This window comes from Citrus clementina, unplaced genomic scaffold (assembly GCF_000493195.1).
Source record: "Citrus clementina cultivar Clemenules unplaced genomic scaffold, Citrus_clementina_v1.0 scaffold_1, whole genome shotgun sequence".
Classification (NCBI taxonomy): Eukaryota; Viridiplantae; Streptophyta; class Magnoliopsida; order Sapindales; family Rutaceae; genus Citrus; species Citrus x clementina.
Window position 1 is genome coordinate 24,347,646 of NW_006263303.1, and position 23,618 is coordinate 24,371,263.

General features: G+C 35.3%; 4 protein-coding genes across 4 annotated transcripts; 3 read left to right on the forward strand and 1 right to left on the reverse strand.

Annotated features, from left to right (window-relative positions):
* The first annotated feature begins 1,068 nt into the window (after positions 1–1,068).
* On the forward strand, positions 1,069–2,908 carry LOC18054802 (putative 4-hydroxy-4-methyl-2-oxoglutarate aldolase 3). The gene is made up of 2 exons (XM_006452722.2): positions 1,069–1,307; positions 2,174–2,908. Exon 2 carries the CDS (start codon positions 2,182–2,184, stop codon positions 2,698–2,700), a length of 519 nt encoding a protein of 172 aa, XP_006452785.1. The 5' UTR covers positions 1,069–1,307; positions 2,174–2,181; the 3' UTR covers positions 2,701–2,908.
* A 386-nt stretch (positions 2,909–3,294) lies between these two features.
* Positions 3,295–5,844, forward strand: LOC18054803 (F-box protein At-B). The gene is made up of 4 exons (XM_006452724.2): positions 3,295–3,567; positions 3,655–3,860; positions 4,193–4,283; positions 4,403–5,844. Exons 1-4 carry the CDS (start codon positions 3,418–3,420, stop codon positions 5,774–5,776), a joined length of 1,821 nt encoding a protein of 606 aa, XP_006452787.1. The 5' UTR covers positions 3,295–3,417; the 3' UTR covers positions 5,777–5,844.
* Positions 5,845–6,663: 819 nt separating this feature from the next.
* On the reverse strand, positions 6,664–10,551 carry LOC18054805 (COP9 signalosome complex subunit 6a). Its single transcript, XM_006452725.2, has 9 exons — positions 10,113–10,551; positions 9,909–9,997; positions 9,732–9,825; positions 9,537–9,598; positions 9,360–9,438; positions 9,121–9,213; positions 8,887–8,987; positions 7,719–7,774; positions 6,664–7,074 (listed from the first exon to the last, which is right to left on the reverse strand). Exons 1-9 carry the CDS (start codon positions 10,393–10,395, stop codon positions 6,993–6,995), a joined length of 939 nt encoding a protein of 312 aa, XP_006452788.1. The 5' UTR covers positions 10,396–10,551; the 3' UTR covers positions 6,664–6,992.
* A 3,447-nt stretch (positions 10,552–13,998) lies between these two features.
* Positions 13,999–23,555, forward strand: LOC18054806 (peroxisome biogenesis protein 5). The gene is made up of 15 exons (XM_006452726.2): positions 13,999–14,261; positions 14,514–14,645; positions 14,740–14,887; positions 15,046–15,239; positions 15,408–15,659; positions 16,067–16,189; positions 16,807–16,974; positions 17,689–17,879; positions 18,369–18,615; positions 19,367–19,451; positions 20,714–20,823; positions 21,289–21,513; positions 21,823–21,888; positions 22,711–22,805; positions 22,912–23,555. Exons 1-15 carry the CDS (start codon positions 14,142–14,144, stop codon positions 22,988–22,990), a joined length of 2,235 nt encoding a protein of 744 aa, XP_006452789.1. The 5' UTR covers positions 13,999–14,141; the 3' UTR covers positions 22,991–23,555.
* The last annotated feature ends 63 nt before the right edge of the window (positions 23,556–23,618 follow it).

Here is a 23,618-nt window from a genome sequence, read left to right on the forward strand (position 1 = left end):
AACTTCTCAAATTAGTCAAACAAAGATGTTCGTGGAAAAACTAGAGAGAAGAAAGAGCACTATAGTCAAAGAGAAATTTATTACTTCGAATAACATATACAAGAGAGCTTCAGAGTTTTACAAGAATGCATGAGTTGCTCATGGTGTTATATGCTCAAATGGTCAGTGTTATGCCTCATTTATATGCTCAACTTACTACAAATATCTAGATATTTTTAAGTATACACAAGTGTAAAAAGTTATAGATATGTACAAATAATAAGATCTGCTAAAGTATGCTGGAAAATTCTATAATTAGGCCAAGCGAACACACCTTGGCTAGGATTTATGCTCTTGAGCTTATAATATTGGGTGCTCATGTTGAAAATTTAGGCGGGCCATTACATTGTGCTCCCAATAAAAGTTGAGGCTATAAGTTTCTATCTCCCTTTCTCCTCCCATAAAATAATGTTGGGGCTACAGGTCTCTCCAAGTATTAATAGGATTTGATTTTTGAAGTTGATCTTGATAAACCTCTTCACTGTACTATAAGTGTATGTACTCTCAATAGATTTCATAGTTCATATGCAATATCCATAGATTGTAACCTAGTTTCCTTTTATCTATATCAATAAAAATTTAAGTCTCTTAAACATAATAACGGGTGCGAATTTTCTTCTAAATATTTAATAGTAGTTCCAATCAATTTTAGACTCTAAATATTTGGGCTGCGACATCTAGTAAGTTCTGGTTATATTGCGGCATCACGAGCTGATCTAAAAATTTTCATAGTTCCGAGAAATGTCTGTCCGTAAATATCAATAAAATGACAAAGAAATGTAGAAGATTTCGGCAATCTTTTCACTCTCAAAGTCTGTAAACTCAAGTCAAGCACGATACGGGAAATCACTTAACGGGCCAAGTCCAGTGAGCAGCCCAGCCCAGATCACGTTGCAACCTCGCACCCTCTAACAGTCAAAAGTGGAAAAATATCTTAAACTTTCCGAATCACTGTAACAATAACTGACCCTTTGACCGTTTGACCATGAGTTTGGGTCAGTGACGACATCATCATCATCACATTGGCGTAGCGGCACATAAACCTATGAATGAGATAATTCTTTGTCTCTCCGGCCAGCGTTGACCTCCAAAATTTGATAGGGTCACAATGATATTATCATCCTTGATATTTTCTTGATATTAATTAAGGAAAGAAAAGGAAAGAATTCATTTACCATTCATTCATTCATCCTCAGTCAGCATATATAATATAGTTTCAGTACTTCATTTTTCCATAATCTGGGAATTCTCTCTAAAGCTTGCTCAAGGTTAGAAACTTTGTCCATTGTTCATTATTTATATTTATATGTTACTGGCTCTTCTGTTTATATATCTTCGTCAACTTTATAGGCAACTAATTAATTTGCTAATGATTTCAATTTACTATTTATTGAGAGTATGAGCTAACTAAATTCTTGATCGCTTAGTCATGTGATCCTAACATGCAACACGAAAAGGTTGTTTATTTAAACAAGAAGATGATTCTTTAAGTTATTGAGTCAACTTTGTTTGAGGTTCGTGTGGATAGATATATGAGGCTAAATTTTGATTGAGGTTAATGTCTCGATAGGGGCTTGTCTGATAATTGCAAACCTTTCTCAGTTATATGGTGATCAGTTGTGAAATAACGCTTGATTGGTTATGTATATTGAGTAACGGAATTTCAACTATTTCGCATACAAGTTGAATTATATTCATAGCACTATGAAAACTTAGTTTATTTTTATGCTCAACCTTAGCATACTCAAACTGCTTGTGCGTTAGATGGTAATGAATCAACCCTTCTTGGCATTGCCGTGTTTCTGACTTCCGAAGCATGTCTGCTGGAGACTGCAGTCTCTAAGATATGCAATCGTGAGCTGATAAATCAGTGGAAAAAGCGCCTTTTTATAGCAATTAGATTTAGTCCCCACCAAGTGCCCGTGATTTCGAGTGGCGGGCCTATTAGGTCTTGTTTTGCTTGCCATGCGTCTTGTTCAGGCTTCACTTCCTAGCATGCTAACAGGGGATGATGAAAATTGAGGAATATGATGAAGTCCTGTGTGCCCATAACAACACATAGCTGAATTAGTTCCCCATTTGTAGTGATTATGGATAGTTCATATCTTTGTGACATTTGTATACTTTATTGCAGGACGCCATATGGCTGGGGTGGTAGCAACTGCTGAAGCTTGTGACTCAAATGCAGCTCTTCTGGCAAGTGGTGACTTGCGCGTTCTGCAACCGGTCTTCCAGATCTATGGCCAATGTCGGTCATTCTCTGGTCCAGTTGTCACCCTGAAGGTGTTTGAGGACAATGTTTTGGTTAGAGAGCTGCTTGAAACCAGAGGTGAAGGGAAAGTCCTAGTTATAGACGGTGGGGGAAGCATGAGGTGTGCTCTGGTAGGCGGCAATTTGGGACAATTGGCGCATAATAATGGATGGTCGGGCATTGTGGTGAATGGATGCATTAGAGATGTAGATGAGATCAATGGATGTGGTATTGGCGTGAGAGCCCTGGGATCTCATCCTTTGAAATCGAACAAGAAGGGCCATGGTGACAAGCATGTCCCTGTGTACATTGCCGGCGTATACATTGCCGGATCATTCATCCGTGATGGGGAGTGGTTGTATGCTGATAGCGATGGCATTCTTGTCTCAAAATCGGAGCTGAGCATCTGAATCAACTGTTGAAGCTTGCAGTCTTCTTTGCATGTGCAACATGAATTTCTATTGCTCTCGAAAGAGAATCACATTGACCAATGAAACTTTTTCCTACGGTTGTGCTTAATGAATGAATGGCAAATGATTCATTCTTTACCGTTATTGTGCAACTGAATAACAAACAGTTCACTCCATGTTTTAATAAAGTTGACTTTGTTTTTGCTTATTTTATCTGCTTGAGACAATGGGTATAACCTGTCACCCATTTTTGCATATGTATAGATTTTGTTATTTATATATATATATATTTAAAATTTTTAATAAGGCTGGGGTGAACAAAAGTCTAAATCAATTATTTAGATTTTTACAACTAGGTTAGTTAACCAAAGAAAGCTGTTTGAAAGTGCACTCGGTCAAGCTCATGGATGCTAGCTAGAGTTTGGTAATTTTTAGTAATGCTAAATTAGTAATTATTTTGTCAAGAGTGAACATACATAATAGTCTTCATTAATGCTTGTTCTTACATGATGATGTGATTAGTTAGGATACTCATAGGACAGAAATGTAATCGGAACAGGCGTGTATTTTGGTACCAGTAGCAGACCCACGATTAATTGATCATAAGGGCCCACAAATGGCCCAAAAACAGAACATAACACCAGAGAAACAAAACCGACCCTGGCCTGATATAGACACGATACACTACGATTAGGAGTTGAAGGGCAGGAAAGAAAAATGGAGACAGTGCCTAGCGCAGTGTTAAACAAAGAGATACTGGGAAGATTGGACATTGAGGCGCTATGCTCGCTTGCATGTGTCAACAGAGCTTTGCGCTTCTCAGTGGAGTCCCAAGCACTTCCTTCTTTGTCTTCTCTTCATCTCAGCGTAGGATCATTCCCTCTTTCGACTTGCATGTATGTATTATTACTTTTGTGTACTGACGACATGTGATCGCATGGAAACGATTGGCAGACTATATCTCCCGATGGCCAGACTCTGATTCACATTCTGGGTCGGTGCAAAGCCCTCTGCAGTCTCACACTCAACTGCCTCCGCCTCCAAGATCACTCACTGTGCGCTTTCCTTACTCCAAGAATCCGAGAGCTGAATTTATGGTGCTGCTCCTCGCTGTCGTATCAAATCCTTGCTTCCATTGGACATAACTGTCCCAATCTTAGGTGAGGGCCACCGTCATCTGCCTGTTTGCTCACAGTTTCGAACTTATCATGCAGGTTGCCAGAATGGACAAATGGGTACTGCTAGACTTCAATTTTGACTCGAAATAGAAGATAATGGATTTAATTCATGCAATTTGTATTATTGTTTCCTTGCACTTGCACTGTACCTGTGTTAGGCTACTGTCATTTCTTCTATTTTAGCAAAAGAAGAGAACAATAGACTAATCTAATCTGTTTGATGGACGTACCTCATTTGTTTCAGTTTGGCTAAAGGTATATTTACTTGAAGCATTTTGCTGCAATGAACAAGTTTTTCTGTACCTTGTTGTCAGGGTGCTTATGCTGGAATTGGCAGACAAGGAATCACCTCATTTATTCGAAAATAATCTTGCCATAATGCTTACTAGTTGCTTGCAATTGGAAGTAAGTTATTTTAGCTAAACCATTTTTCTTCAGTTGTTTTTATATTTTTTTTGGATAAATTGAAAGTTAAATGAAAAGTCATGTTTGTCTACTGAAGCATGTTTCTTTTCTATCATTAGTCTCTTTCTCTCAAAATTCGAGGATTTGGGGTTGAGGTTGATGCATGTGCATTCCAGTCCATTATATTTTTCCTTCCCATTACTATTAAATCACTGAAGTTGCAGCCAGTACTTGAGCGTGATGCATTCTTTCTCATAAGGAGAGTCGGTAGAAACCTTATGGAGACAGTGCAACCCCCCATCCTTACTTCCTCATACTACTCCAGTTTCAACTTGCGGAGCTTGTCACTTGTTTTAGATGTAATAACTGATGAGTTGCTTATAACCATCACTGCATCTCTTCCTTTTCTGGTAGAGTTGGATCTTGAGGACAGACCAAACACGGAACCATTGGCACGCCTTGACTTAACCAACAGCGGGCTTCAGTCCCTTGGTTCCTGTCATCATTTGACTGGCCTCTCTCTTACTCGATGTAGATACAATCACCAAGGAACATTTAAAAGAGTAAACGATATGGGTATGTTTCTACTTTCTGAAGGTTGCAAAGGCCTGGAGTCGGTGAGACTTGGTGGATTCTCTAAAGTAAGTGATGCTGGTTTTGCTGCAATTTTACTTTCCTGCCGCAGCTTAAAAAAATTTGAAGTCCGTAGTGCCTTATTTCTGTCAGATTTGGCATTTCATGATCTCACTGGGGTTCCATGTGCCCTTGTTGAGGTGAGATTATTATGGTGCAGGCTAATAACTAGTGAAACTGTGAAGAAATTAGCCTCCTCTAGGAACTTGGAGGTTCTTGATCTAGGTGGTTGCAAGAGCATCACAGATACATGCCTTAGATCTATTTCATGTCTCCGAAAGTTAACTGCACTGAATCTCACAGGAGCTGATATTACTGATTCTGGTTTATCCATTCTTGCTCAGGGGAATCTGCCTATCATGAATTTGTGTCTTAGAGGCTGTAAGAGAGTGACTGACAAGGGAATTTCTCATTTGCTGTGCGTTGGAGGGACAATTAGCCAATCTTTGACAACCCTGGATTTAGGTTACCTGCCAGGTATATCAGATGATGGGATTCTGACAATTGCCGCAGCTGGTATAGGGATTATTGATTTGTGTGTTAGATCTTGCTTTTATGTGACTGATGCTTCAGTGGAAGCATTGGCTAGAAAGCAACCGGGCCAAGAGAAGAGTAAACAACTAAGAAGGCTTGATCTTTGTAACTGCATTGGTTTGTCAGTTGATTCGCTAAGATGGGTAAAAAGGCCTTCATTTCGAGGATTACATTGGCTTGGTATTGGACAAACTCGTTTGGCTAGCAAAGGAAATCCTGTTATCACAGAAATTCACAATGAACGACCATGGCTGACGTTTTGCTTGGATGGCTGTGAAATAGGATGCCATGATGGATGGCAGTTCCATGAATCAGGATTTATTTGATCCTACACACTTGTGCTGCATTAGGACTTTTTGAGACTGAGTAATGATACATATCTTAATTTTTTTTAACTCACATTTCATCTTAAATGATGTCATTTATTGTGTGGTTGATAATTTTTTACAAAATTCAAATGAATTAATTATATTATCTCACCAATCATTTGATGAATATCCTATCATTTGAGATAATTTTGTGTGAAAAAAAATTATATTGTGTAGCGTTGCTTTTTGAGATTATACGTGTGGCCTATATTACTACTGTTTAATGCTCTTTGAATAGGAGCTCAAATCAGGATGCTTTACATAGGCTGGCAACAAGAAATATCTTGTGAATTTGGCCTACCTGCCAAAACAATGTATTTTAGCCTGTATCTGACAACTAGATCTGCTTGGATATCTCCGTTTTGTCAGAGACTCAAAAGTTGAAGCTGAATACAGTTAAGGGTGCAAGCAGCTTTTAGCTTCCAGTTAAGGGTGCAAGCAGTGACTTTTAGCTTTCAAACATCATGGCCTTAAATCAAATGATGTCCACTGAATACATTTTTTTGGCTCAAATACGGCAAATACCGATATCTATTACGCATCTCTCTAAGTCGGCACCATGATGCAAACAAATAATAGTTGCAAATTACTAATATTAGTATTTCTCCATGAAATTCCTATTAACAGTAGACTAATTCATGAAGTGAGTTCGGAAGAAGCAACCTAAACAAGAAATCAAGGTGCAAGAAAACAATTTCTGCTTACCTTATTTTATTACTGGGATTATAAAAACTCTGAATCATCAATGAAAAAAATTATGGATGACAGTAGACACAAACAAATTCCCTAAGTTAATAGTGGTATTGGAACAAAGTCTTATCAGTAATGTTTTTGTTTGCACACTATTTTTGCTTGCACACTGTTCAATCCTGCCTGAGAAGCTCCAAACTCTTGGGAGTGCTAGGCATTTTTATATTACGCAAAATGGATATTGAATATGTTAAAACCCTCACATAATGCAGCAGTGTTATTTTCTTCCACCTCCAGTAAACTCAAACAAACAGTTGAAAAGGAAATCCATAAAAAGGAAGATATAGAGAAAATCTTATAGATCTTTCTATTTCTTTTTTGATTTGTGTATGGTGCTGCCAATATAATTCCTAAGCTCCTATGTGCTATGCACACCAAAATAAGTTAACAAGTCAGCAACACTGCCAAACAAGAGCAATCAGCTTCAGATAAAAGCAGTCCGTCCCCCCCTACGGCTATGCCTGTCATATGCAGTGTTAAACTTGTCAACCAGCTCATTCATCGTACTGCCCAAAAATAAAATGAAAAAAAGAAATCAGGTTAGTGTGTCTGTGCAAGGGACACCTATCACATCAAATAAATACAGTTACTCAAATGTTTATAAAAAAAATTCATAACATGCAATACTTTCTACCATTGTAACATAATCACTAGGTGAACATTCCTATCTCATGTTCAATAAGATGCCTTCTAATTTCTCATAATTACTACTCTTCCAACTTAAAACAAGATGATTACAATCCCCTAAATAACTACTACCATATGGGAGATGAAACCTTCTCCGGTAAACATATTTATTTTTATTTTTAAAATGCAGATTCAGGGTTTTACAAAGTTGTAAACTGATCTTTCAGAATTCGCATTTTAAAAAATAGGGCGCCCGCGCCCGCACCTAACAATGATTATCAGTGAGATATTTAAAGGGTTTGACAATAACTAGGCAACTAATAAAGCATGCTTGTTATCACTATTGAATATTCTTCACTCAAATATAAGCAAACCTAACTAGCCTACTCAACCGATGACATTTGCAGTTTGTTCCTTTCAACCTATCAAGCAAACCTAACTAGCCTACTCAACCGATGACACATTAAAATCTCAGTTCTTTCAGAAAGAAACAAAATCTGGCAAGAAAGACAGTATATTGTACCTTGCACAATTGGTAAACATGGCCAGGTAAGCAATCAACAATGTATCGTTGTATTCCTACAAGAAGAAGAAGAATAAGCATCATAAAGCAGTTGTATAATAACATTTAGTAACTTTTGTATCTCGTAATTATAGAGTACTATAAGTATGTATCCTGATTATAGATATACCAAATAAAAGAGAGAACATAAGTCAGCCAAAGATTATTTCACCTTTTATCTAGTTTGTGAAATTTAAAGATCCACAGAATTTAGGGCAAAACAGTCAATAGCGCAAACAAAACCTAATCATTCTCAGCACTTCAAATTTACTGATAACTGATTTTTATAGAACTTCAAGGGAAGGAAAAGGAAAGGGATTTTTGCCATCCCAAACACCAGAAATCAGATCTCAATAAAACTAATACAAGATGCTGCGTCTTCTCAAGACTACCACTAATCTGAGGACAATCAGCTCATGACAGCTATCATTTTCACTGACTGAATCCCCAAATCAGTCTACCATCAAGCTTCACCAACAAATCTATCTACAGTCTTACAGTGCTGTGTGCTGTGATTAGTTACCAAAATGGCTGAACTAGCTGATGACAATATGAATCATAAATTCAACTAGCATTCATTTCACCAAAGCTGAGGGTCAGAACAATTGCTATTTCTTAATATTTATATCATATATGTCATCATTTGCCATTTTACTTCAACGTTATCAAAGGTTCCATCAAGTTAAACCCAAACCCTAAACTCAAATTGTCACGGAGCGAATTGCAGTGAGCCAAAATTTTCCTTCATAGGGCTGATGGCCATGATCTTGAGTTTTTCATGAGTTTGATGAGAACAGGATTTCGACCAATGACATTGAGGTGCATGTATGTTGCCTAGGTCTGATGAGGTTGATGCCATAAGAGCAAGAGAGAAAGATTGGAACCTCGAAGGAGGTAAGGTAAGTCAAGAGCTTGATGTTATGGTAAAATCATATTTGAAGAGAAAATTATGTCTGCTTTTCTTCCATCATATCACGATTAGATTTTCTTCCCCTTCTTTTTCACAAAAAGAAAGACTATCTAAAGAGGCAGAAAATCATCCCTTGACAATGAGGCAGTTTGCAGTTATACCTAGGTGTTAGTGGTAGAAAATTGTGAAGATATTCAAAAAGGAAGAAAACAAACTCACCATCAAGAAATCATCTTGAAATTTCTCAGATTCAATGGCTGGCAATCTTCTCAGGAGGCTTGATACCTGTCTTAGCAACGAATTCTCACAAGGAATTTCACCTGCATCCAGGAGTAGAAAAGGCAATGAGCAGTGGCATTTTATTCATCAACATAAGAAACCTTTGAAGGCATCCAGCTTTAGGAAGAAAACACAGATACCAATTTGGAAATTTCAGGAATAAAAATCTTATACCTTTCTGCATTGCAACAAGATAGTGATGAAGGACCCTAATTCTGCTATTAAGCATCTTGATGGCACTATGTATGCCAGTAAGGTGAGCAGCCACTGCACACAAACATATAATATCATTAATCAAAAAAGAAAAGAACCACACTGTCAACAACTTCTAGCTATCCTCCTACAACAGGTCAAAGCAAAGTTCATATCAGAAAAATTAAAAAAGACAACAACAGAAGGAAGTGGGTACTGACATTGAGTTGCTGCTGAACCTCCATCAGAAGGTTTGAGATGTGCAACATGATCAACAGAGATCCTTTCTGCTTCCACAGTCTTCAAATTGACAATAGAAAGAAAATGATTCAGTTGGACACAATTCTATATAATCTATTTGCAACAATTATATGCTATAAAGTATAATCAGATTGTACCTCAATAGTGTAGCTTGAACGAACAAAGATTAGCTGCGGAATCCCCTCAATGACATGCAGCTCTGGGTTCACAACAATCACCACCCACGACATATAAAAATTAACAAGCAACAAAATAAAAACTAAAAGAAGCATTTGGCAATGCCATACGACAATTCAAGTTTCATAACTATAACTCTATACGAACTATCTTACCGCTTTCAAAAATAGTAACAGGGAGATCCTTTTGGGCAGGATTGATCGAAGGATTGAGAAGAACATACACAGGACTCTCATTGATATCCATCAACTGTTACAACACAAAAAATTCTATAAGCAAAACGAAGCAACAATAAACTAAAATAAAATAAAAGAGAATAAAATCTAACATACAGCTTTATGGATGTGCATATCGGATTCTTGAGCATCACTCCCTGTGGAGTACCATCCAAGTATATAGAAGTGTGGGAACACCTTCTTATCTAAAACACAAAAAGCATAATAAAAATAATAATAATAATATTTTTTAAAAAAAGGAATATCTATTATTTAATTTTTCTTCTGTAAATTAAAAGAGAATAAATTGAATTGAATTACAGAGTTCTTGCTTCTTCTCGAGGAAAGCGCGGTCGAGGGAGTGAGTGGAGGGATCATAGAGGAGTTCGAAGCTGTTGAAGATCTCGACGGTGCGTCCTCTTTGAATACCGATGACGCAACCGTAGACACGTGGCTGAGCGCCGTTGTTGTTGTCGTCGTTAGTGGTGGTGGCGGAGGAGGAGTGGTTCATCTGAGATTTTACACGAGTGTAGTGATCCGATATGTTTACTATCACAAGTGGATGAAGCTTGAACGTCAATCCACTGCTCGACGACGACGCCATTGCTCTCCCTTCTTCTTCCTCCTTCTGTTCCTCTTTACCGTTTGTTGTTTTTATTATATGAAATTGCGAGCGACGGAGAGAAGAGAACGAAAATTGGAATTGATGAGAATGAGATTCTAATGCCCTTTAAAGTTCTAATGAAATCTTTTCACTTTTTTATTTTTTTATCTCTTTCTTTTATCAAATTACAAAAACACACGCACACATAATTACAAGAAAATTAATGCTATCACATAATTTATTTTTTCATTATTTCATAATTATTTTAATTTCTTGTTATGTTACATATAACATACATGGTTATGTAACATAACAAAAGTCCTAAAAAATAATTAAGATTCATGATCTGTAAAGTGTTATTTTTTTAAAGATTTTTTAATGTAACTAAATTCATATTTGTTCTTTAATGCAATTTCTAATGACAATGGAGCTATGATTACCAAAATTGTGATCTAAGAATTGTGAAGGGGTGTGAAAAAGATTACTCTCGGGTGAATTTAGGGAGTTCGTCCGTAAAAAGCCTTAGTTGTTTGTTGGGTTGGGCTTAACTGAAAAGAGTGCGTTCCCACAAAGGGTAATTTTCAAAAACCTCCCCTGAGGTTTCGTGTATTCTCAGTTTGATAGAAAGTATCCATGTATTATCAGACACCTCCCTTGCTGTTTGTATTTCCATCCATTGACTGTTTGTTGACTAACATAAAGACAAAATTACCCCTGGCACTCAAAAAGACTTAAATACACCCTTCTCCTTCCTTGAGCACCAAATATCACATTAAACATTAAAACACTTAAAATGCCGTTGAGGAAAAAAAACAAAAATATATTGACATTAAACATTTATCAACTAAAAAAATAATTCATCAGACAGAGTAATAAATACAAAGAGTTTAATATTTTAGTTACATTGAGATTTAATAAAAAATACATAGTTGTCTTGAGAAAATGTAAAATTGAGATTACAAATACAAATTCGTGTGTGTGTAAAGAGGTATAAAAGACAATTTGATTTCAATAGCAACCGAATAGCATTTTAAAACTATTCCCAATCGCAAGATACTTTGTCGTCATCTCCTATGCATTAAGAATTTATTCTCCACAACTTGAATCAATGCCCCTTTCACTTCTACTTATTTTTGAAGTAGAGCTATCTATTTTTTTAATTTGTTTTAGCATATCCTACCCTTTTTCTCTCCATTTGCTCCTGCCAATTATTGAATATGCTGATGAAGAAACTGTAAGTAAAACAAAGAAAGAAAGAAAAATCTAGAACAATGAAAGAAAAACAAAAACTAGAACAAGAAAAGTCAGTTTACTTCAATGTATTCCAATGATAACAACAACAGAAATTGCAAGTCATGGATCCCCATCTTAGCATCTGATGTTACTCCATTCAGAAATGTTACTACTATTTTCATTTTGTACATTCAACTTCTAATAAGTTACAGAGCCATTTAAAATTGAAATTGCAAATCAAGACATAAGACAGATTCAATAACACAAATAATTTAAATCTTTTACACAAATATCATCCATCATCCACTTAGGTTAATGTGATGAAAGAAATATTCTCAATTTCATATTTTCATAAGCAATTTGCACACAACTCTAAAATAAAAGACACTGGAACATGATGTTGTTAAGTTTTATAAAACTTACAGTCCCTACAGCAAAGTTTGGTGACATAAACGTGTTTGCGTTAAAACAAGAAAGACGAAAATGGCAAACCTAGATGAACAAAGTTGATATTAAAAAGAAGGAATTAAATCAGCTTCATCATATGAAACAAAAATTGGAATCCACAAAGCGTGCATGTACAGAAGAAGATGTCAATCAAAATTCGAAATGAGTGGCAACACCACCGTAGAAGATGGGGAAAAATATACGCTAAGTACTAAAACGAAGACACTAGTAACTTTCAGTTGAAATTATAATAAGAAATTAATTTTAGCTTTTTGCAGTTGATGATTTCAAATCGCATCTAAATTGATATATGGAACAATTGAATTATATTATGCTTCTCCCCTAACATACCACATAAATAAAACAATCAATTGAAAGCCGCAAACCATTTCAAATACCTAAACTCACTGATCCAACACAAAAGAATGTAGCAGAGCATTTTTGTTTTTCTCAAACCAAGGCATGTAAATACCACAATCTAAACCACCAAAAAAGGGAAAAAAATTAAAAACCCTTATAACAAAATTGCATCTATATACACTTCAAGCAAATCTTCAACAAGCATTTTCATCTATCACGAATCCATGGAAAAAATCAAAAGTACACAACTAAAAATCTAAAACAATTTTCAAGACCCTTTTTCAATTAATTACAAAACCATAAAAGATATTCGACTTAACTTTATCTTCAACATGATTTGGGTTAATCATTTAACCGTAACTAACGCGAATCGATGGAAAAATCAGGAGAAACAGCTACATTCTCAAACAATTTTGAGACCCATTTTCAATTTTTCACTAGAAATTCTAATTTTAGCCAATGAAAATAACATGCACTAAAAGAAATTGATACATACCTCATTCACATCTCCAAAACAACATGATGTTTGGTCGTTCGATGGCGAAACTCACTAGTTGTGAATCATTCGTCATCAATATTGACGTCGTCAACTTTGTCGTCATGGTCTCTAGTTTGTGGGCACAGTTCTTGATCAATTCATTATAGAGAAAAGAAAATGGGTTTTGAGCTACCGTGCTTCGATTTTGGTGGAGGAAATAGACGAGCTGTATTTCTATTTTTGGCGGATGAAAGAGATGAATGGAGTTCAGAGTCCAATGTGAAAATCTTAAATGTTTTAAAACTTTTTATCATTAACTTATTCAATTACGATCTTGCCCTCATCTACCTAACACATACGAAACGAAATACTAACATTAGGGGAGTTTCCTAAAAATAATTGAATACGTTCTATCAAACTGAGAATACGCCATACATTAGGGGAGGTTTCTGAAAATGACCCAAAATGAAAAGAAATAATATCTAATTTTTTAAAATAAATATATCTCTACTACGTTACAGAAGAATCTATAAAAATATTGACAAACCCAACTCAAGCACTGAACAATTAATGTGAAAAGGAAAGCACAAATTTAAAGATATCATATTTCCGTACTTTATGACATAAATTTTGAGATGATTCTTAATGTTTGATTGGGATCAATGATTCAATTCATAACCCCTCTTTGTTTACATGCTGGGCTTATTAGGACTCATTAACAATAATTTTATTATAAATTGAGAATAACCCTAAAATTTTGGATCAGAATCTTTTTTTTATATGATCTTTTATGATCTTTATCAGAACAAATGTTATTAATATAATTAGTGATTGATAAATTAAAAAAAATAATTAAATTTTTATTATATAATAATATTAAAATATATATGACATAAAATTTATAAAAAAATCATGAGTGTTCGTATTAGGAGAAACCCTCAATCCCAAAATTTTGTAATAATTGCCTTATCTATAAATTATCAAAATTATTAATGACATCCCCTTGTGGCACAGAAAAAGAGAAGCAAGACAACTATTTATAAAAATAAATAAAAATAAAAATAATATATACACAGGAAGTGTCAGGCTAACAACAACTCTCCCGTAATCGAAAAAAAAAAAATACGGGGACTAAAAACTGTCGACCTTTTATCATCAATTCATCATCATAATTTATTGATTGAGAGAGTAAAAAAATAAATTACTTTGAGAAGAAGAAATCGGAGTGATGGCGATGCGTGAGCTAGTCACCGGCGGAGCTGCTTGCGCGGTTCCAGGCTCTTCTTCTTCTTCAAATCCCCTCGGTGCTCTTGCCAACGCTCTTATCGGCTCTTCTTCGAAGACTCAGGTCTTCCTCTTTTCTTTCAACTCGCTTTTACTGAATTGACTTAATTTAAAATATTATTTTACTCGTAAAAATCATAAAAGTCGATGCTTTTTTTCCCCATAATCGTAGAGTTCTTCTGTATCATAATTGTCCTCAAATTATTAGTCGAAGCTGGATTTTTATTGATTGATTCGTAACGAGTTTCATCGTGTATTTAGTGGTTCTTGAATTGGGTTTAAGCATTTATTTTATATAAATTTGAAAAATAAACAGGAAAGGCTACAGGAGGTTCCAACATCCACACCCGTAACTTCTGAGCCTAATTTTTATGCGGAGACCGACAATCATTTAGGAGCTCTTCCCGGTTCTGAGTTTGACCAGTCCCTTCTGCCACCTAATGCTCAGGTTTTTGTTTTCTTTTTCTACTTCTTAGGAATTATGAATTTTTTACTTCTATTTTTTCTTTCTTTTATCATACTTGTTGTTTTGTTTGTTGCAGGGCTCTGAATTTCTTCGTGGCTTCCGCTCTGCTGATCAGAATGGATTTACTGATGCTTGGGATGAGATTCAGCACCAAAGCGATGGTCCTCCTTTTGATCACTTTTATGACAGGGCAGCTGCTCCTCAGCTTCAACCAACTTTGGATGGTACTTTTTTCTTTAATGTTATACATTTACTCAGTTTCACTATGATGAGGTTAAAATAGTATTCCAAACATAAAGCAGCTTTGCAGCGTTGTGGGAATGAGGAAAATCCAAGTCATAATGAGTTTTTTTGTATTTCTTCGTTGCTAACCTTAATGTAGGTCCTCCACAAAGAGTGTTATCAAGCTTTTTGCATTCATTTGTTGAGAGTAGCCGCAGTGGTATTCCTTTCCATCCTGCTGCACTTCCACTATTGGGGTTGTCTGAAGGTGACAAAAAATGCATACGTGATCGTAGTAGCATAATGGCAAGGCATTTTTTCGCAGATCAGAGTGAGGATTTCATTAATGCTCAGGTTGACTTCTGATTTAATTTGAGAATTTTGCTCTTTTTTTCTGACAATTTCTTCTCTTTGACCTTCAATTATATCACAAATGCTTTAAAATTTCTTCAGTTGATTCTATTCACACTAGTCACACTTGTTTGACTATAGATGAATTGGCAACCTGATTTTTCGATCCAGGTAAATACATTATTGTCTTCTTTGGAGATAGACAGTGATGCCCGTGGAAAGGGACCTCTGCCTGGGCGATTTCGGGAGCTGGAGGATTATTGGAATGAATCTCAAAGTATGCGTAATACTGGTCCTCATCCTGCAGATGGATGGGTTGCTGAATATGGCCAGCACAGAGCAGCACACGGTGATCCTGATGCTTGGGCTCATTCATTTGAACAACAACACGGTGCCAATGGTTGGGCCTCTGAGTTCGAGCGAGTAAGAATGTCCTATATGGCTTGTGTCTACCTTCCATGGCTGATAGGTCATATAAATTTGGTTAGATTGGCCACTGGTTGATTTTGGAACTGTATGACGGTTAGCATTATTAATGCTGGAGTCGCTAGCTATTAGGTTCATTGAATTTATGTTATTATAGCTTCTATTGTTTTCTAAACTCGGCAAATCAAACCTTGCCGAACTTCTTCATTTTTGGCTCCAGCTTCTCAATTATTGACCATTACATTGACACTTTGAAGTTTTCTCCTGTTTCTAATTGTTTTATTGGGTAATTGACGGCGGTACTGCCACTTTTTAACTTCCATTTTCATGGTAAAAACCATATGATATCATTGCCTTGGTCATTTTAAGTTCTAGTATTTTCTAATTATTCCTAATTGTTGTAGGAGCAAGTTCTGTTGACATCAGGAGATCAAATGAGAGGTGGAAACATCTCAAACTTAGCTGCAATGGAGCAAACTCGTATGCTCGCGCAGACATTAGCACAAAATCATGACCCTAAATTTCAGGTTTATATCCTCTATCATGACTTAAGATTTCCATAGTATGTGCATTTGCTTCCACAAGAAATCTTATTTCAAAGAAAGACAGATGCAAGAGGGTGGATCAATATCCTTCTCCCTAGGTTCATCATTGCCAAACACCATTATTCCGCAATATTTTACCACCCCCAAAATGCACAAAAAGGATCTATAATTAGACACTGTTGTTGATTTGAGTAATTTGTGAATGGGCGTCTTATTTTATCCTCTAAACGACATGAACAGCTGTAGCTTGTAATTTGCTTGTTGTATTATGACATAATAAACTATTTTGTCTTTACTCATTGGAAGGAGTTAGGTTGGATGTTGATAAGAAAAATAATAAAAGCATCAAGAAGTTTGACACCGGATGAGTAATATATTGTATGTGGGTATGTTGTTTGTATATGCTTTTGTTAATGTCAATGTACACTGGATGCAAGAACTCTTAAATTGTCCACCTCTTTGTTTAATGGCAGTTGACCATGTGACATAGGTCTAGCTGTTATAAATGTAGATGCTGGTCCCAATCTTTCAATGTTTCAAGATGTTGTTGTCTCCTTAAATTTTATGTTAGATATTTATTAGAGATTTTGGGTTTGCAGAATTCAAGGTTTCTTCAGTTTGTGTCAAAAATGAGTCGCGGGGAACTTATTATTGATGATAATCAAGTGAAACCAGCCACCTTACCTGCATCTGGAGATTGGGCATCTGAATATCAACAACAATATAATAATGGTCCTGCTTGGGCTGATGAATTTGCACGTAATGAGGCAAGTAGAGAATCTATTGAAGCAAAAGTCCATTTACACTTGTGCTTTTTCATGAATAATCTAGATGTATTAACAAGCTATTTAGCTAAGAAGACTGTATTGAAGGAAAAGATACATTTGTATTAATTATGTATCAAATGGTTAATTTATCTTGATTATTTGTAGATTGACATAGGCAAATGCACATATGTGTGTGTGTGTGTGTGTACGTGTAGATACATACACATATATATATGTATATATATATATATACATACATGTATGTATATCTATATATACATATATGTATGTATATCTATATATATATATATATCGATATATATATATCTATATATATGTATGTATATATATATATATATGTATGTATATCTATATATACATATATATGTGTATATATGTGTGTGTGTGTGTGTGTGTGTGTGTGTGTGTGTGTGTCTTGGTATCCTGAAAATTTTTATTTACTGAAAATATACAATAGGCAACTCTAAGTTGAAGTTTTGTTGTGTCAGATCAATACGATATTATATCATGGATATATTTATATTCATATTCTATTTTTGGGTTAGTTGAGTCCTGACAATTCTGGATATACGAGCTGTGACAGTTCTTGATATACATTGATGTGTTTTTAATGTGTCCCATGAAATTACTGTGTACAAAGATCTGTATATGTCAGTATACAAAAATTTTATATCTAATTTTGTTGGTTCTTAGCTTTCTCGTGGACCTGAAGGATGGGCAGATGAATTTGCTGCTGCACAAGAGCAACAGGGTTCAGTTGACGATCAGTGGGTCAATGAATTCTCTAAATTGCATGTTGGTGACTGGGCAGAAGAATTTGGGCAGCAGATTAGTGAAGGGGCTTTTGACACCTCGGGTGATAGTTGGGCAAATGCATACGATGAGTAAGTCCTGCATATCCTGTGTTTCAATTAGTTTAGAATATAGCTGAATATTTAATTTTTTGTTTTTGCAATCAATGGTCTGATGATGACGTGAATTATGGTTCCTGTACTCACTACCAGGAGCGCCACTCCATAATTTTTTATTGTATCCTTCCTGCCCTCATTTTCCATGCGTTTTTTAAGGTTATCGTAACTTATGCAGTACAAGCAGATAATTTCACTATAAACTTATTCTCCTGCCAGCTGGGGCGCTCATTTTATTTTTCTTCCATTTTTTCTGTAAAAATGTTTTGTTTAAAAGTTAATCAGTTGGTTGCCAATCCTTTATGTTTGAGATTGACACTTATTTTTTATTAATATTGATCTATGCACTTCAAATGTTTTCCATATAATAAAACTGTTCAAAGTTTTGAGCTTTTGTCTAGCTGCCGCCCTTTTTTCCTTATAAATGTGTTGTTACTTGACACCATTTTTGGAATTATACTCTAGGTTCCTGAACGAGCAAGTAGTTGCCAAGGTGCGTTCGGATGCTTCAAGGGGGGTTTATGTCTTTTCGGATATGAATCCTTATGTTGGTCATCCCAATCCCTTAAAAGAAGGCCAGGAGCTATTCCGCAAAGGACTTCTAAGTGAAGCAGTGCTTGCTTTGGAGGCTGAAGTTTTGAAAAACCCTGAAAATTCTGAAGGTTGGAGATTACTTGGAATAGCACATGCTGAAAACGATGATGATCAACAGGTTATTCTATTGTTCATGCCTTGGGATGGTTTCTGAATCATTTTGTTTGAAATAGTGCATGCAAGAGAATCAAGCTTGAGATTCTTGAAACTTAAATGTTCCCATTTCCATGACACATTATTCAAAGCTTTTTAATGCCCTCTGGGGGTTTCTGCTACAGATATAATGCCGACTTGCATTGTATTTTTCAGGGAAGAGAGTTATCAATTTATCATCATTCCAAAACAAAGTGGGTAATTAAGATTTAATATAGAAGAGTCTGTCTTTCCCTATTCCCAATGGCCTATGCCTCCAGTCCATCTCTTAATACAGATGATTTATGGCCATATATCCTTTTTCATAGCACATCTCCATGGGTCCACCTCCCATTTTCAAAATTTTCATGGCATAGATTGATTATTTACCTTTCATAGTCGGTAGCAGCTTTCTGAAACTGTATCTAGCAATCCTGTTAGACATTTACCATTAGCATTTATCTATATGTATGAGAGAGCTGGTGCTGATTAGTTGACCACTCATGACTAAGCATTATAAGTGTATTCTGAATTCCAACTTATTCTTCAGCCTTAAGTAGTGGCAGGTGATTATGTCTCAAATTAAATGTTTTTTCATGAGGATGTAGCTCAATTGACCTTTGCTCTTATGATTTGTGCATTAAAAGTTTTAAGCGTCTGGTTGTTTAGAGAGCAATTTGGTTACTCGAAAGCACTTTGTGCAGAGCATGTAATGAATCAACTCGTTTTATATGCAGGCTATAGCGGCCATGATGCGTGCTCATGAGGCGGAACCTACAAACCTCGAAGTGCTTCTTTCTCTTGGCGTGAGTCATACAAATGGTTAGTGTTGTTCCTTTCATCTATGTATATACGTCATGTAAAGCTGATAAAAGAGAGCTTTACTTATAATATTGAGTTATATCACTTCTACAGAATGAAATATTCAATTATGAATACCCAGATGTGATCCAGTAGGCATTATGTTATTACCCTGATGGGATCATGTGGGCTATATTTGGGATTGAGCTGAAGTGATGTGGCTTTTAATCCATAGCTGTTGTGGGATTAAATTGCTAGCTGACAAAATATAACTGTATAGGTGGGTGGTAATTATTTAGCTACCAAGTAAAAGTGGGTTGTTTGCTAAAGATTTTAGCTGTTGTCTTTCTAAGATAAGCTGAAGCACAACAGTCCCAGACATACCTGTAGTTAAAGTATAATTGTGTGCGGTTTTCATAAAATAGATGCATCATTAATTAACAAGTTTCCTTGAATTATGGGTAAAATAGCATGTTCAAGTATCAAATCTATTAAGGCTTAAGGGTGTTCAGAATCCAATCCGATTCGCTTAATTCGTTTGATCAACAAAAATCCGATTTGTAAAAATCTAATCTGTGGATTGGTGGATTGGATTGAAAATTTAAAAATCCACAATCAATGGGTTGGATATGGATTTACTTATATAAATCTGCAAAAATCCGCGAATCCGCCAAAAAAAATTATTTAATTAAAAAAATTAAACTTGTAAATGTGGAATTACTACTTACTAATAACAAAATAAGTTAAAATGTGTTAATTTAACACCATATTGTATCTTATCCATAATAATATAAAATAAAAAATAATTAAATAAGCAAATCTAGTTTCCTAAATAGTTAATAATCATAATTTTAGCTAATTTTTATGTATTCATTACGTTATATTTGAAACTTTGAACGTACTATTCTAACTTTATTTAAATAATTTATTTATTTAAATCTTATTCAATTTTAAATTTGATCGGTGGTAAAATCTTTTTATATTATATTTTTTTATTTACTTTGTGGATTTGATAGGATTAAAAAAATTTTACCTGCAAAGTAATTCCCAAAATGGTGAATTGGATATAGATTGGGTCAAATCTGCATTCGATCCGCAGACACATGAAGTGGATTTGGATTGAATTTCACTAATCCGTGGATTGGATTGAAAATTTATAATCCGCAAAATTATGAATCGAACATGGATTGATGTCCAATCCGCAAAATCAGATTCGTAAACACCCCTAAAATCTATATATATGATCAATCAGTAATCAGAAACTTGTGTATCAAAAATCGCAGAGTTGGAGCAGGCAGCTGCATTGAAATATTTGTATGGATGGCTACGTCATCACCCGAAGTACGGGACAATTGCCCCCCCGGAGCTTTCTGATTCTTTGTATTATGCTGATGTAAGTATCTCTCAAAAGGAATGACTTTTATTTTTCTCCAAGTTGACTGTGCCATCTGGAGTTGCTGATACTTTCGAGTTAATTTTCTCAACTTCCCTGATAAGATTAATTTTGTTGGGTAGTATCGTAATTTAGTTTATTACTTTAAAAGACACTTTGCAGAACAAATGAAATTAAAACTGGAAAAGTTATGGTGAAATCCTCATAAATATGAGAAGAAGTATTAGTTTTACTGCAGGGGATTGATTAGTAAAAATTAGCTAACTAGTCAAAGTTGCTGATACCTCGGTATATGTACCTGCATTAAAATATTAGTTCATAAAATATATCTAAATTGCTAAACATATCCAAGTTTAGAATCAAGGAGATTTCCTCTCTATATATTGCATTAGTGACCACAAAACTCCATATAGATGATACAGGTCTGATTTTCTTGTATTACATCTGTTGATTTGCGGTATGCAGGTTGCTAGATTATTTGTTGAAGCTGCCCGTTTATCTCCCGAAGATGCTGATGTGCACATAGTACTAGGTGTCTTGTACAACTTGTCTAGACAGTATGATAAAGCCATTGAGTCCTTCCAGACAGCTTTGAAACTGAAGCCACAAGATTACTCTCTTTGGAACAAACTTGGTGCAACACAAGCCAATAGTGTTCAAAGTGCTGATGCGATACTTGCTTATCAACGGGTAAGCCCTGCAATTAGCCCATCAAACTAAATGTTGTGAGAAATTTTGAGTATACTGTTGTGCTTTATACTGCATTTCAATTCAAAGTTCTGAAGTTTGCATGCAAAAAGGTTATTGAAGTACAAAATTTTTGGCATGATCTCTGAACTGAGTAGAATAGAAAATTAGAAACGAATTCCGGTATGAAAACTAGTCATTCAGATAATTCTTTGATAAATGTTTTGGCCCATCCTGACATAATTTCTTCCATTTAACATGAATGTGATCTTTCTTTCTTTCCTATTTTTGGGTTTATCTCTATGTTTCCAGGCTTTAGATTTGAAGCCCAACTATGTTCGTGCATGGGCAAACATGGGTATCAGCTATGCCAACCAGGTCAATTCGTATTCTTGATTCTTTATACAAATTGTGACTGTACCTTGCATTTGTTAGGAACTGAATAGATTGCACTCTTCTGATTCATTTATTCTTCTTCTATGCGAAAGTCTCTCTAGAAACCGACTTGTGTTTTATTTGCTGTTGATTAAAGTACAAGTTTTGCAGCTCTTTTGATGCAGCAGAATCTCATGTTACTGTTATTTCAAGTTACGTATTGGCAAACCTGTATAGAATTTCTGTATTATCAATTAAAGACACATAAATCACATGGAAATCTGTTTCTGGAATTACAGAATGAACTAATTGAAAAATAATTATTCATTTTACTGCTATTGGAAACCTATGAACTTGTTTAGAATGATAGGGAACCAAATCGTCTCAAATATATGGGGAATTCACATGCTTTCCTGGGGATAATATAGCTTCAATGTGTTATTTTTCCCTTGTTACTGGTAAAATTTTTGTTAATATGAAACACTTGCTGGCTTGCAAACTATTGCTCCTGCACAAGTGCTGTCCTCTTCGTACATGAACAAGCAAAAGACAATGACATTTTGTATGATAACATTTTATTCGTGATTGTTTAGTTATTACATTTAACTTCATACTTTCAGTTTTCTATGTCAAATTAATCTGTAAGATGATGCTACTGAACATCCCTTTTGTTTGATAATGACTTACCTTGAGATTTATGTCATTCTTCTTGATTATTCGAAATCTTTGAATTACTGCATTCATTTAAGTATTATGATGTATTGTTTAAGGGGAAAAAAACTTGTACTAATCAATCAAAAATGTATACCTATTTGCGGAATATAGGGTATGTATGAGGAATCGGTTCGTTACTATGTCCGTGCACTCGCTATGAATCCCAAGGCAGATAATGCCTGGCAGTATTTGAGAATTTCTTTGAGGTATGCTGGTCGTTATCCTAATAGAGGGGATATATTCTGAGCTTATATGTCATTCAAACCTGAGGTTATTCAAATTTCATCCTTTTTGTTTTTTTTCAATCTGCAGTTCTGCTTCTAGAAATGACATGCTTGAAGCTTGTGATTCACGGAATCTTGATGTTCTCCAAAAGGAATTCCCGTTGTAATCTGTATCTATTTTGAAGCAGTGGATTAATTGGTGATGGTTATAATGCTTAGTCCGATTGGACGGCAGATCAAATGCCATCCATTTTGGTAAAACAGCCTCCAAGAGAGCTAGAAGCTGGAACGTGATACATGATTGTCAGCAATTAACAGCATTAATTTTATACACAATTGGATGAGGTATTTTATGTAGTTCTTGAGCTTTCTCAAGCATAAGCGAAATAGTAGCAGGGGATTAGCCGCTTGTGGGTGAGAAAAAGTGATAAAGAGATCCAAGAAGCCACATGGCCTCGTAATGTAAAATAAATACACTATTGAGATATTACCATAATCTGATTGATGTACTTGTGTTGGCATGTAAGGTTACTGAGTGAGTGGATAGATGCTAGAGGGATTCGTCTACAATAATTTGGCTTCTCGTGACGGAAGCACATGTGCGCTCTACAGTGAAGATGAGGGGAGTACAACTGTGTACCCATTGCAACACTGATTGCTTCAATGTTTGTTGCATTTCTTGCAATTAATGCACTGCAATGTCCTTATCTACAATGAAAGAAGTTTTTTCAATTTAAGTTTATTATAATGTAAATGTATTATAAATAAATATAGGCTAAATGTTAGTGAGAATAT

Bases quoted from the DNA above. Each gene is read 5' to 3' on its own strand.
- LOC18054802 (XM_006452722.2), top strand. From the start codon at position 2,182: ATGGCTGGGGTGGTAGCAACTGCTGAAGCTTGTGACTCAAATGCAGCT.
- LOC18054803 (XM_006452724.2), top strand. From the start codon at position 3,418: ATGGAGACAGTGCCTAGCGCAGTGTTAAACAAAGAGATACTGGGAAGA. The intron at 3,568-3,654 runs GTAGGATCATTC...AACGATTGGCAG, and splicing joins TGTCTTCTCTTCATCTCAGC to ACTATATCTCCCGATGGCCA. The intron at 4,284-4,402 runs GTAAGTTATTTT...TTCTATCATTAG, and splicing joins CTAGTTGCTTGCAATTGGAA to TCTCTTTCTCTCAAAATTCG.
- LOC18054805 (XM_006452725.2), bottom strand. From the start codon at position 10,395: ATGGCGTCGTCGTCGAGCAGTGGATTGACGTTCAAGCTTCATCCACTT. The intron at 8,988-9,120 runs GTATAAGATTTT...TCCTGGATGCAG, and splicing joins TCTTGTTGCAATGCAGAAAG to GTGAAATTCCTTGTGAGAAT. The intron at 7,775-8,886 runs GTGAGTTTGTTT...TTCTTCTTGTAG, and splicing joins TTCAAGATGATTTCTTGATG to GAATACAACGATACATTGTT.
- LOC18054806 (XM_006452726.2), top strand. From the start codon at position 14,142: ATGGCGATGCGTGAGCTAGTCACCGGCGGAGCTGCTTGCGCGGTTCCA. The intron at 14,262-14,513 runs GTCTTCCTCTTT...AAAAATAAACAG, and splicing joins GCTCTTCTTCGAAGACTCAG to GAAAGGCTACAGGAGGTTCC. The intron at 20,824-21,288 runs GTAAGTATCTCT...TGCGGTATGCAG, and splicing joins ATTCTTTGTATTATGCTGAT to GTTGCTAGATTATTTGTTGA.